This window comes from Nicotiana sylvestris, chromosome 6 (assembly GCF_000393655.2).
Source record: "Nicotiana sylvestris chromosome 6, ASM39365v2, whole genome shotgun sequence".
Lineage (NCBI taxonomy): Eukaryota > Viridiplantae > Streptophyta > Magnoliopsida > Solanales > Solanaceae > Nicotiana > Nicotiana sylvestris.
In genome coordinates, this window is record NC_091062.1 from 1,604,122 (window position 1) to 1,618,616 (window position 14,495).

Sequence of the window (14,495 nt, forward strand, 5' to 3'; positions counted from 1 at the left end):
TGTAGGCCCCAATGTTAAACCGAAAAGGAGAAAGATCAAGAACGATGGTGAGAGTGGTCTTGATTGCATATCGAAAGAACAAAGGTTTGTTATTCGCTGCAAATTGAATGAGAGAAAATCTAAGTTGAAGGTATTTCCTGTGTTGCTATTAAATTATACATGCTTATACAATTCTATACAAAGTTATACAGGTGTTTATACATCTTTATACAAGTACTACTACACTGATTTATACATTTTTATAAAATGTTTTAGTATAGTTTTTGTTCCTAATCTATTTCTTGTTATTTTTTCCATATGCAAGGTTGGGGACTTCTATATACAACCAGTTGATCATTTCCACAACAGGATTAGTTCCCATACCGAAATTGATATTGTGAGCATTTTGAAGCAATGTTTGATTGACACGCAACTTCAAATGTTCCGTGCTAGTTGTTTTGGGTACTTCTTGGACCTCCCTCAATTTAAAATTCAAAATCAACTTATTCATTGTATATTATTGAGGGAAGTCGACCCAGGACGGGAAAGGGAGTTGTGGGTGAAAATTAATAGTTGTTTGGTGCATTTTGGCATTGGAGAGTTTGTTGTTATCACTGGTTTGAAGTGTGTAGAAGACGACACCACTTTATATGACAAACCAGATGTTAATAGGTTGCTAAAAGATTACTTTCTAGGAGATGGAAAAAAGGCTATAACGAGGGGGCTGCTTCTTGATCGCTTCAAGAAAAAGGACTGGAAGTCGGACGAAGATGCGTTCAAGATGGCCTTGATGGTGTTTGTCCATCATTTCATATTCTCAGATGCCAATAATCATGGTATCACCAAAGATGATTTTGATATCATTGAAAGTGGTCAATATGAGACGTATGCTTGGGGAAGAAAGTCATTTGAAGATATTTTAGGGACAATGAGGGACAGACAGTGTGACTATTTGACAATGTATAGGCTTGGAGGTTTGCCACTTGTATTACAGATATGGTTTTTTGAGTGTTGCTTTATGGTTGACAAGCATCTAGATATTCGCGTTGGCACAAATGTGCCACGCATTCTTAATTGGAAAGTGACTGAAACTCCAACATATGCGAATTTGACTAGCGGGGTGATCATGTGTAATAACGACAAGGTAAACATTTTGTACCATAATACTTCTTCATATATGATTTCAGCTTTTCTGTATGTATATTTATGAATATGTAACAATTTCCTTTTTCTACTATTGTAATCCTGTTTTTCTTCTTGTAGTTGAACTATAGGAACATTTCCCCTACTGGTAAAGAGATGTCAACTCTGAACATCGACATGTTTTTTGAAGTTAATGCCGATGATGTTGCATCAGGGGAGGTGCCTGTGGTGCCTGCCTTTCACACTGATGATTCTGTCGCTGCATCTCCTCCTTGTCCTCAGAATATGGAGCAACAGTTTAAACGACCTTATGGAAGGAAAAAATAGCAGTCCGGTGCAATTAGTGGTGATGAAATCACTGGGAGACTTTTCAGGAAGAGGAAGAGGGGACGACCGAGAAAGTAGTTCTGTTTTTTCCATTTTACTATAGTTTTTCTATGTATCATGAGTTGTTGCCTAGTTTTGTCTAAGTACTATTCTGCTACTTGTGAGATAACCTTAAAGGATATTATAGATATTTTTATTTTTGTGTAATTTGTGGTAGTCATTATACGTTGTGGCTGGGAATGAATTACATTTTAATGAATATTTCAGTTGCTTTTGTCCTTTAACAAAGTATGTATTTTCATTATGGTTGCAGTTTTGTTAGTGTAGCAGGGTTTATACATATGTATACAATAATATACATAGTTATACAAATTTATACAAACTTATACTCTCATTTATACATCTATATACATATAATACCATTGATTGTTTGCAGTTCTGTTTTGTATTTCCACAATCTATCAATATATTTAGTACCATTAAAAACAATAAGACACTATTATTGGATAATCAAAACATGTATAATGAAACATCTCAATTGCTTGTGAAACTTAACTACTCAACATTTGTAACTCTATTGTTTGTGAAACTTAACTACTCAATATGACAACAAATGTAATAGGAAGTGTTATGTTTCCAACTATTTATTTTGGTCGATTCCTACATGTTTTTCTATTGTGACCACCTTGTCCACACACAGAACATGAAAACGCCCTCTTAGACTCTTTTTCTGAAGCAGGTTTGAGTCTTTCCTTTCTTGGCCTTCCTGCATTCCTTCTCCCTTTAGGTGGTAGGACCACATCTTCCATCACCTCTGTTGGGATTACCCATAAACTCTCATATGGCATCGGATTCACTGGAAATTCATAAGTTCTAAGGAGTTTATCCTTCTTGTAGTAAAAAGAGCAATATTGTCCAGGTTTCAGCTGCTGGTTCTTCAAAACCACCCAAGCATGCGGACATGAAAGTTCATCCATTTGAAATTTTCCGCAACTGCATGTTCCCGCTTCAAGTCACACTATATTTCGCCTTACCCCTTCAAACACAGTATATAACTGCTCCGTAGCAGGCCTCACCTGCAAAAGTTTTTTTTTTTAAAAAAAAAAAGTTAAAGAACATTATACATTAATATACAGAGTTATACATACTTATACAAGCAGTAAAATGCAAGTCAGCAGTGCCAAGCATCATTATATTTGATTCATTTTATCGTTATTTGCTCCGATGCAATCAAATTTTCCCGAAGGAGTTTGTCGTACTTTTCGCCAAGCTCTGTAGATGTCTTCATTGCACTTTTTCTGTTTTTGTTGTTCCACTGTTGTAGCAAATTTGTCATGTACTCCAGCAATCGCATTACCGGTAACCCTCTAGCATCCTTGTTAGCTGCATTAATTGACTCTGCAATATTGGAAGTCATTACCATCAACCTTTTCACTTTGGAATATGCCCTAGACCACCTTTCGTAGCCAATTTCGAACAAGTAAGGCTTCACCCTCGGATCAATTTTGCACATCTCTGTCATATGGTACTCAAACTTCTCTATCGTGTAAGCTCTAGCCAAAGCAAAGAAGATATCCTTCAATTGTTTGTGATGTTTTTTGAATGTGCGCTTTACATTCTGCCACAAGTGAAACATGCAAATACAATGTGGTACTTCTGGGTACACAGCTTTTGTGGCATTGAAGATGCTTTCATTTCTATGTGAAACTATACACATCCCTTCCCTAACTCCAAAAGTACCCTTTATCTGGACAAAGAACCACTCCCAAGATTTGTTATTCTCTGAATCTACAATTGCATATGCAAGTGGAAGGATTTTTCCTGTTTATATAAAATAGATATTAGGATTTAGACAATTATACAAATCTCATACATAATTATACAACTTTATACCAACTGCAAATTTTATAAAAATAACAGCTGTGAAATCCTATACATTTTTATACATGAAACTATAACATTATACAAACTGCATAAATAAGGTAGATGGAGTCAACTCACCAGCTCCATCCTGTGTGCAAACAGTCAATATGGTACCCTTATATGTTGCTTTAAGGAAACTTCCGTCAACAACTATTATCGGTCTGCAATGCTCCCAGCCCTTGATAGATGCATATAGCGAAACATATGCATAAAGAAAGCATCCATCTTCTGATTTGTGCAACTTTGTAACCGTTCCTGAATTTGTTTGCTCCAACATATAAAAATACTTAGGCAACTCCTTATATGAATCACTCGGACTCCCTCTTATCATTGTCATTGCTATCTCTTTAGCTCTCCATGCTTTCATGTAGCTCACTTCAATTCCGTGTTGCTTTTGTATGTCCTCTATTATATCATTTGCGGTGTAAATTTTTTTTGGATTAACATACTTCTCCTTGACTATACTAGCAATTACACCCGAAGTAGCTTGACGTTGTGTTAAGTATCTTTCACCATAGCCGCATGTGTGATTATTATTGTAACTTCTCACTTTGAATATGTTTGCCTTGAAAACGGCATAAGATTTGAAACTCCAAGCACAATTGTCATCCACACACATAAGGTGATACCTAGGATTAAAGATCATTCAACTTCTAAATACACTTGTATACAAAAACATAACTACATATATACTAATTTTAATACCTATATACAAATATATACTAATTTATACATATTTATACATATATATAACAGAATATACAATTAATGACATACCTTGTTGCACTAGATCTCTTCACCTTGAATTGGAACCTCTCGCGTACAGCCAAGTTCTTCATCACATTCATAACTGTCTCTTTATCTTTATAAACTTGATCCTCCACAATAAATTCGTTCAACATATTATCTATTATACCCGTGTTTTCACTAAGTTTCGTGTTTTCAATCAATTTGATATCAGGCATAATCTCGGTGCTATCAATTGTGGATACATCTATAGAATTGGAACTTGTAGCAACTAAACAACTTGAACTTGTAGCAACCAAATAACTGGAACTTGCAGCAACCAAACGATTATCATAAATCTCTTTCACTGTCACAAACAAGGGATATTCAAGCTTTTCTTCTTTAATTCGATATACACTTTTACACCTGTATCATTGTATATCAGAATCGGTTGCAAACCATCATTTGGGAGAAAGTTAATCTCTATTGTGTTTAACTCACTATCGATCCTAATCTGTTCCGAAATAGCTGCAACTAAATTGTTGTAGCTGAATGTCGACTCGATTATTACACAATCGCTGACGAAATTGATAAACTTGTTTTCTTCCCATTCACCACTATGAAGAATGTAAACTGGAAAAAGCTCCATCGAACAAAAAATTGAAATCAAAATTGCAGCAAAAAATGAGAATTGCGCTGATTTGTAGCAAAAAAATTGAAGAAATTCGAGATGAAAAAGAAATTCTAGGGTTTTTGGAGCTGCATTGATCGTAAGATCTCGTTTTTGTAGTATTTGGGGAAGAAAATTGGAAAGAATCAGAGAAAATCCAGCTGAAACAAAGAAAATCCCGCTTCTTACTCCCAAAAACGGAAATAACGCCCTTTTTTCGGATATGGGCCTCTAATTTTTGGGCTACTCAATTGTAAATTGAAATATGGGCTATAAAATTGAAAAAGAGGCAACCCAGTTGTTTTAATATGAAATTTTCCCTAAAAATAACAGACCACTGGAATTATTGGAATATATTAACTTTTACTTTACTCGTACTCAATTCTTATGAAATCCAAGATTAAAAAGGGTATAATATAGGTAAGACTGTAAATCGGTCAAATTAGTTTATAATTATTTCTTAGTTTACATTTTAGTTTCGGAAATGTTCTCTCTATCTTTAGAAGGTAGTATTAAGGTTTACGTACACATTATCCTCTCCGTACCCCACCTTATCGGATTACATTGAGTTTGTTGTAATTATTGTTGTTATTGTTGTTGTGTGGTATAAACTAAAAGTGATTATAAGCCAAATACTTATAAGCTAAAATGAACCAAAAACTATAAATTTATCGGCTTATAGCCACTTTTGATTTGATAAAAAAATTTACCATTTTATTTCTAATATTTTTATAAATTCCAAAATACCTTCCCAAATAAAGTCCTAGCTCCTTCTTTTTATGTAAAAATAATTTTATGTTTATACTTTTAGAATAATTTAAAGAATATTTCAATCATTTTAATTAAAAAAAATATAAATCACCAAATATAATAACTAAGTAATAGATCAGTTTTAGCGCTTCTACCTTAACATGTAATTATTTATTTATAAAATCAATTTTGCCACTTTAAAATATTTTGCTAACTCAAACGAATTCTAAACATTAGCCGTTGTAGCTAAGTAATAAATGTGTAAACCAAAAAAAATCTTATGAAAAAAGGTTCATTTTTTATTTGTCGATTTTATATAAACATTCCAAATTGCGAGTAAATTTTTTCCTATTAATATCCTTATACCACCACCCTTGCTCCTCCCCTACCTACCTTTTCACTGGGGGTGTTAATAAAAACCCAAAAAATCGAACCAAACCGAAAATCGAACCAACCCGACCCAAAAAACCGATACTCTTTTAAGTTTGGTTTGATTTTGATTTTGAATTTTAAAAACCAATCAAATTTTATTTGGTTTTGGTTTTAATAAAAAAAAATAACCGAAAAAATCGGATCAAACCAACTATAAAAGTAGTTATTTAAATTTATTATTACACCTATATATATGTATTTTTATATAAAGTTTCTAAAATTTTATGGTACATATTAATCATTTGTATTTTTAATCTCGTTCTCTGCTATAATAATCTAATTCCTTGCCTTTACATTCTAGTTTGATTGGTAGTCTTCTTTTGATAATTTATTTTATGTTAAAAATAATTGATTTTATTGAGTACTTAAATTCTTCATCACTATTTGATTATTATAATCAATATATCTTGGTAAACAATAGATTTATCAAAAAAACAATTGATTTGATAGTGTTACGTTGAAAATGTAGTCGCCGGAATATGCGTTTGGTAGTATATGTCTCATATTTTTTTAAAAAAAAATCGATAAATAACCGAAAAATCGATAAAAAACGAATCGATAAAAAATGACTAATTGGTTCAGTTTATTTCCAATATTTGAAAAACCGACTTACTTGGTTTGATTTATTTTTAGAGAAAAACCGACCCAAACCGAACCACGAACACCCCTACTTTTCACCCTCCCCTTAATGAGCAATTTTTTTTCTTCCAATCCAACATAATTATGATTTCTTAATCCTAAGTATTCCTGACCATAACTAGATCAGCCTAAATATGACTATCTCCACTATTAAAGGACCATTTCAATGTAAAGATTATAATAATTTTAATTTCTCTTCGTGCACTACTAAATCCTTGGTCATGAATTCATCTCAACTAACTTATATGACTTTTTCATAATCACATTGAAACCTAATTTTGTGATTGTCCTTTTCATTAGCTACTTTTTTTTTCCCTTTTAATCCCTATGCTTGAAATGCTTATCTATTACTCCATTTATATTATTGTTTCTTTTAATCACAAGATATAAAATCCAAATTTAATGTACTTATGCCACATATTGGCTAATCAGTATGTTATCTAATTTTAGGAAGAAACCAAATGAAAGACTTAGTTAGCGTTTGGACATAGATTTAGTTGAAACTTGAAAAAATAATTTTTGAAAAATAATTTTTGGAAGTTGAAATTATGTTTGGACATGCATTTTATTTGAAAAAAATTTGAAATTTTGTAAGTAGGAGAATAAGTTTCACCCAAAATCTACCCTAAACTAGATTTTGGGAACTTGAAAAATAATTTCAGAAATTTTTCAAAAATAGATCATTAATTTATGAACAAACAACAACAACAACAACCCAGTATAATCCCACTTATTAGGGTAGAGAGACTGTTTCCAAATAGACCCTCGGCATCCTTCCCTCCAAGAACTTCCCACCTTGCTCTTGGGTAGACTCGAACTCACAACCTCTTGGTTGGAAGTGGAGGTTGCTTACCATCAGAACAACCCCTCTTGTATGAACAAACAATGTTTTCAAAAAAGATTTGAAAAAATGTTGCCAAAATGTATGGCCAAACGGGCCTTATTTTACATTATGAATAGGAAAACTATCTAAATTTACTCATGTACAATAAGAATTTTGACAATCCTTATATATTTGGGTCATTCATATTGTTGAGGTTAGTAATTTTTTTTTATTAATTTGACTTTATCTTTAACACTCACGTATCAAAATACTTTGGAAGGGTCTAAATATATCTATTTATTTAATTATACTTCGATTAGAGCAATAATGTCAGGTATAATTACATTATAATTTACTAACAATATATGCAGAGGCGGAGCTAAGGGATGAAAGTAGGGTTGTGCACGGATCGGATCGGATTTAGCACATTTCGAATTCGAATTTCGGATTTCGGATTCTAGAAAATGCAATCCGAATCCGATCCGAATTATATCAGATCGGATTTTAATTGGATCGGATCGGATTATGCCTCAAAGTTGCAAACTAATATGTATATTTTCTTTGTAAAAGAGGCAATACATTAAGAAAAATTCATGTTTATGCAATTATGAGAGTACCATGATGCCAATATAACTAAATCTAGCAATTGTAAAGGTAATAACTTGGAGGAAGATGCAAAGAAAGTCTGGCTATCCGAAATAAAAGTGTAGTATTTATACATTACCTAATAATTTCGAATTTCGGATCGGATCAAAATATACCAGTCCGAATCTGATCCGAAATCTGAAATTTTAATAAACAAAATCCGAAATCCGATCCAATCCGAAATCTGAAATCCTAAATTGAATGGATCGGTTCGGATTTCGGATATCCGATCCGAATGAATAGCCCTAGATGAAAGGGAGTTATCCGAACCTTCTTTGCCTGAAAATTATAATATCAAAATTTTATATATATATATATTATTTATTTATTCACGTGTTTATTTTTTGTTTTGAATTTCCTTGACAAAAGTTCTATAAAACACCCGCCGCAAATAAACACACTACCCCCGGTTGTACTTCACCTCCACCGCCGCCGCTGTAGATCTCCGGCGTCAGGTCACAGCCTCAAACGACAACGTTTAACTCATCTCAACAATCTCTCATGGCCAGCATTATCGTCCCTCCATCCTCTTCACAATCTTCCGTCATTCAAATCAACGCCAAAAACACATCTCTCTCACCTCATCCTCACCAAACGACTCTAGCTTTTCCAATTCTCTCCAGCTCCGGAGGCTCTGCTCTCCGAATCAGAAGTGAAAAATTGCTCAAAAGGACGGCGTTTGCTATATCGCAGAATAGCTCACCTACTTGTGTTGAATTATCGGATACTAATAAACGGACTAAGAGTCCAATTATTGTTATTGATAATTACGATAGCTTCACTTATAATCTCTGTCAGGTAATGCTGAACTTTTTCAAAGTTGAATCGAGAATTGATTTTTTGAATATGAATGAATGATTATGCTTTATTCGTGTAATTTTAAATTAAAATTATAATGAAGCGTGAGAAAAGAATTGATATTTGAAAATTGAGAAATGTACAAAATTTTTAACTTAGTTTATCTTAATTTCGAAGTATTTGAAGCTTGAGATGATCTTTTGTTTGAACTGATCTTAGAACTTTGAAATATGGTGAGTTATTATCTTAGTTTAAAAAGTTAAGAAAAGAATTAAGTATTATCTTAGTTTTCTTAATTTTGCCTCTCTTTTTTGTTGCTAATGAAGTATATTGAAATTGTAGCTTTATATTGATTTTGAAATACTGAGGCTAATTATTATTTTTGTGTTTATTAACTTGTTTTTTTTTGAAGTATATGGGAGAGCTTGGATGCAATTTCGAGGTTTATCGAAACGACGAGCTTACTGTGGATGAACTGAAAAAGTAATACTCAAAGTTCTGTTTTTTTTTGGTCAAGCTGTTGTAGTATAGTTACAATATTTACACTTTACCAAGTGGAAGCTAACTTGCAATGCTGGTATGGGCTCACCAACCTTTAAGTAAGGCTTGAATTCATAAAATTTAAATTTGAGACCTTTGGTTTCAGCGCTTCTACCTTAACTAGTTAATTGTTAAATTAAGGCTGCATCTGCGTTATCTGATTTTGATTGGTCTTTTCTGTTCTGGATTTGCTGACATGATCATTCAAATTGAATAACTGTAATTGTAGCGGCACAGATTATTGTAGAACTGAAACTGTTGAGCTTGCACATTGAGCAGAGTGGAAGTTGTAGGTCGAATGATAACTGCATAACTATCAATTCATTTGAGCTAGAATTTTGTGGGTACATACTTGTGTGCGCATGATTAACAGTATAGATAAGAAGACAAAAAGAAAATTGAATTGCTAAGTTTCTCTGAATGAGATGCATATGCACTATAGGTTCCTTAAGTCAAATGATTAATTATTTCTGGCTTATTTCATCAGGTTCCCCGTCCCCCTGATCTAAAGGGGAACTGCTTTGGCAACAAGATGCTTATTTGAAATTGGCAAAATAATAATAAGAAAGGGACTAGAAAGTACGTTTAATTGAAAAGAGAATCAGGTGGTTTTCCGAAAATTTAAGAGGATTTTATGTTTTTCTTCAGACCTGGCAAAGAATGAGCCTTCTTACTCCCTGAAACTGATTGAGTTGATACCATGTGGTTTTGCTTTAATTTGTTGCAGGAAAAATCCAAGGGGAATACTAATATCGCCTGGACCTGGTAAGAAGAATTTACCCAAAAATATCAAGCTATTGTTTTCCTTTTCCTGGAACTTATGGAAAGATTAGTACTTCTGATCTAATTTTATTGGGATTAGGTGCACCTCAAGATTCAGGGATATCATTGCAAACTGTACTGGAGCTTGGACCAACTGTACCGTTATTTGGTGTTTGCATGGGTTTGCAATGTATTGGAGAGGCTTTTGGAGGTGTGTTATTGAATCAACTATATTTGGAGTTTTTTTGTTGTTTCAATAATTGGCCTATCTGATGGATAGTTTGTTTCTATTCTATTTGAGAAAGAGAAAAAAAATTAGGTTTACAGAGGCCCTTAAAACGTTAGGTGATTTCTTCCCTATTTGCCTATACCTTGGTGGGTTGAGTTAACCCGTATTTGTGCTGGTGGGAGATACCAGGTACCTGGTGTAATGATCGAGGTGTGCAGAAGCTGGCCCGATCACCACGGTTATAAAAAAAAAAAGTTTGTTATCCCTTTCCAATATCGAAATCATGATCTTCACCAACATTTGATCCAAGAAAGTTTTTAGTCACATGAATTTTATATACTGTACAGAACGGTAAAACATAAAAATTATTAGATATGTACCATATTTGCAAAGTTAGTGTCATTTGTTTTGATAAGACTGAAATTAGTCCTATAGTGTCCTAAATGAGTACTGTTCGGGGCTTAAATTTTCTGTTCTGCTGACCGGTTAGAGCAGAGAAACATATCGTACTAGTAGAAAACTATAATGCTTTGAGGAGAACTGGTGACAGTGCAAAAGAACAGTTGAAAAAGTATTTAAAGTTTTGAGTATAACAATCTTCTCGGAGTATTATCTCTACTTTCTTCGTTATTGTTATTCAAGTAGTCAATTGTGTGTTACTGTGTTTTTCACTTCCCTATTCCCTAATCCTCTTTCATGTGAATTTGTTCCTTTGCAGGTAAAATTGTTCGTGCTCCATACGGTGTGATGCATGGGAAAAGCTCCCTTGTGTATTATAATGAAGGTGGGGAAGACGGCTTATTTGCTGGGCTATCAAAGTAAGCTCTCCTTAATTTAATAATTGATTAGACAAATATCATAACAAATTGCAGTTTGGTCTTTCTGATTATTTTTTATAATCAAGATAAGTGAATTTCTCCATTGAAAGTTAAGATCATAATTTCCTACAAGTTACAATTAGTTTCCTTTGCGATTGATACGAGCTACATCACCCTGCAATTTGATCTGAAGAAGACCAAAGACTATGAAACAACCGAGATGCTCTTTCCACTAGACCAATGAAAACTAGTACAGTAGATATTCAAGGGGCTTAACAAAACGACCTCGAAATCGACTTGATTGCCTAACTGGGGTTTTTAACATTGCGTTCTTGACCTCTTGTCCATCTTTCTTCCCCTGCATTTCCTTTAAGACCTTCCTTTAAGCTGAAAAGCTTCCATACAATAGAGAATCTGTTATAGAATGATTGGCTGAGCAAGTGGTAAAGCAGAATGGGCTTGTGATCTTTTGCCTTTGGATTCAGTGCTTCTTTCTTTGGACCAGCAACAATCAAGCTTGTGCAATGGATCCAATAGCAGGTGTTATCTCAAGGTGCTCTACTTGAACATGGTGCAGTAGTAGCCTGAGTGTCTCAAGTCTAAAATTCTTCAGGCGGAATTGGAAATACTTTTGCTAAACTTTTCTGATCGACCATCCAATGATTCGTGTTAAGATGAAACCTCATAAGTTTCGGTTTGCCTCTCTAAGAGTTTTCCTTCAACACTAGCAATAATGGGAAGTATGCCCACCGGAGGAGATTCAATAGAACCTCTTAGTTTTCTTGAAACATAGATGATAACTAGTGATGCCGAAAGTACTAAAGCTGCAAAAACTTCAATGATAATTGTGTTATTCAGTCCAATTTCCTTGACTTATTCCGCTGAGTCTATTTCAATGTCAAAGCTGCTGGTTTCAAAGTCCGTGTCACAATTTTCTGAACTCCAGTTAGTTTCTTCAGCTCCTTTTATTTCTGTCTCCGTTAATTCTTCTCCAATGCTTTCCTGTGAGATTCTTCAGAAACAGCCTCTCTACCTCTACGAGGTAGGGGTAAGATCTGCGTACATACTACCCTCCCCAAACTCCACTTATGGGATTCCACTGGGTATGTTGTTGTTGTTGCTTTCCTGTGAGATTCTCTTGACCTGCTCAACCTTGTAGTTAGCTTCTGCTTGCTCAACTTTGTTGCTTGAATGAGCAAACTGCGCATTTGTGCGCAATACTTGAAATCTCATCAACTAATGCTTCAGGGTTGATGGTCTCTGGTTCTCTTGATCAGGATCCTTCTTAACAAGAGCTTGACCCCTCTACAGCTGCTCTTCAGAACCTTCAACTTCTTCCTCATCCACTTCCTTGGAACTAGTAACTTTACTCGCAGCTTTTTAACATGGTCTCCTCCTCTTCATTACCATGTACAGTCGCAGTAACTTCAACCTCTGTGCTGTCGGTCCTTTTGTGGCTGAGTTGTTTTTTCCATTTCACGAGTTGCTACCTTCAAGAAACCCACTATATCTTCAACAAATTTGACTGCCTTAAGTTCATAGTGGGAGAACTATGAACTCAACTCCAGAAAATCACTTTAAGAATACACTGTCTTATCCATATATACTTTGGGAGAACTCAGTGGTGGAGTCCCTTTCTGTGGAGTAACACCGTTCATATTTCTTCATGCTTGTCCGTGCATTTCTCCCAAGAAACCAATAATGCACTTCTCCGGACAGTAGAATCACTCTCTTGTCGTCCTTTCTTTTTCACTCTGACTTTCTTTCTTGAAACATTTTGGTAATGGAAAGGGTGAGCGAATAACAAATACACAGGTAGTGGGAGGACAGAAGATTTCCTGATTGTTTATAAGGTGGTCTTTAATCTATCTCTCAAATGGCTGTCATTGTATGTCCCCTATCTTACATTAAAGGAAAAACTTTTGCAGCAAGACAAATTTTGCTTTCTTCGTATTTTAGCATACCAGTTGTTTTGTCGCTTTGTTATCACTTTGTGTGCCAACACATTCAAATACATTTTTTATTGTTTACTTATACAACTGAAGCAAAGAGAGAACTTCGCAGATACTTCAAGACTTAGGATTGAACTCTACTATGTCAATTTTGGTGAGCATAATGCCTCCAAAGCTTCCTTTCTTTTTAACCAAACTACCTCTTTTGGTAAATTTCTATCTTGATTTCATCTCTTCATGAAAAAACCAAAAGCTCTTCCTTCCCTCTCTATATATCCAAACAATGGAAGGGCAGAGGCCTTTGGTGTCCTGTCCAGTCAAGAATTGGGGCCTCACAATCACTAGCCAATATGTTTTTCTCTCATGCCTTTCTTCTTTCATGGTTCGATATTCGATATTCTGGTGTTTTCCAACAAGCCTTCCGAGGAGCTCTAGTTTTGATTTGTGGGATCTTCTCTTACATATAAAGCATTTTTACAGAATTTCTCTATCGCGCAACTTTCCCGTCCACCCACTTAATTGGTTCAGGTTAAGTTAAATTCTACTTTATGTCAGTCTAACAAGTCCTTGTAATATCAGTGCCACTTCTATTATCTTAAAATAAGTGGAACTTTGTCTGATTTATGCTGAAATCTTGATATTACCTATCTCATTTCAGCCCATTCACAGCTGGTAGATACCACAGTCTTGTAATACACAAGGATACTTTCCCCAAAGACGCTCTTGAGATAACTGCATGGACAGAAGATGGTCTTATAATGGCTGCTCGTCACAAAGTTTATCGACATCTACAGGTAAAAATCTGCATCCTTTATGAACTAAACTAGTGCTGTTGTCATTCTGCTATCGATTCATTGCTCCGAGCCCTGTATTTGACTTGGTGAAGAGTTTTAAAATTTTGAAAATGTTATATGGTGATGTGAATTAATAAAGTAAGAATCGTGTATGTTTAAATTTGATCTATTGCATCTTGCTTGTTTAATATAGGGGGTGCAATTCCATCCTGAAAGTATTATCACAACGGAAGGCAAGACAATAGTTCGCAATTTTGTCAAAATGATAGAGAGGAAAGAAGAAGCAGAAACTCAAGACTAGACCCTCTATATTCATATACAATATTATGATTTTGCCTAAATAACCTATGCAAAAGTATGTACTTTTTCCTTGTAAACTAGCAAAGGTAATTTATTAGTTGTCAATACTTGTATTCTTCTTCTCGTCGTGGAAATAGATTTAATTTGCATTGTGCTTTCTAATAACGGGCTCGAGTTGTGGAAGTAGCCACTAATACTTGCATTAAGGTAGACTGTCTATATCACACTCAACGGCCTTTCCTCGG

The 14,495-nt window shown here is 34.4% G+C and overlaps 3 protein-coding genes across 3 annotated transcripts; 1 reads left to right on the forward strand and 2 right to left on the reverse strand.

The window, feature by feature from the left end:
• Positions 1-2,093: 2,093 nt before the first annotated feature.
• On the reverse strand, positions 2,094-2,426 carry LOC138870103 (uncharacterized). The gene has a single exon (XM_070147718.1). It carries the CDS (start codon positions 2,424-2,426, stop codon positions 2,094-2,096), a length of 333 nt encoding a protein of 110 aa, XP_070003819.1.
• Positions 2,427-2,650: 224 nt separating this feature from the next.
• LOC104241854 (uncharacterized) lies at positions 2,651-4,747 on the reverse strand. Its single transcript, XM_070147722.1, has 4 exons — positions 4,558-4,747; positions 4,150-4,465; positions 3,451-4,001; positions 2,651-3,270 (listed from the first exon to the last, which is right to left on the reverse strand). The coding sequence occupies exons 1-4, from the start codon at positions 4,745-4,747 to the stop codon at positions 2,651-2,653; spliced, it is 1,677 nt and encodes a 558-aa protein (XP_070003823.1).
• Positions 4,748-8,390: 3,643 nt separating this feature from the next.
• On the forward strand, positions 8,391-14,363 carry LOC104241841 (anthranilate synthase beta subunit 1, chloroplastic-like). Its single transcript, XM_009796796.2, has 7 exons — positions 8,391-8,855; positions 9,268-9,338; positions 10,123-10,160; positions 10,258-10,368; positions 11,105-11,204; positions 13,815-13,950; positions 14,144-14,363. Exons 1-7 carry the CDS (start codon positions 8,559-8,561, stop codon positions 14,249-14,251), a joined length of 861 nt encoding a protein of 286 aa, XP_009795098.1. The 5' UTR covers positions 8,391-8,558; the 3' UTR covers positions 14,252-14,363.
• Positions 14,364-14,495: the final 132 nt, after the last annotated feature.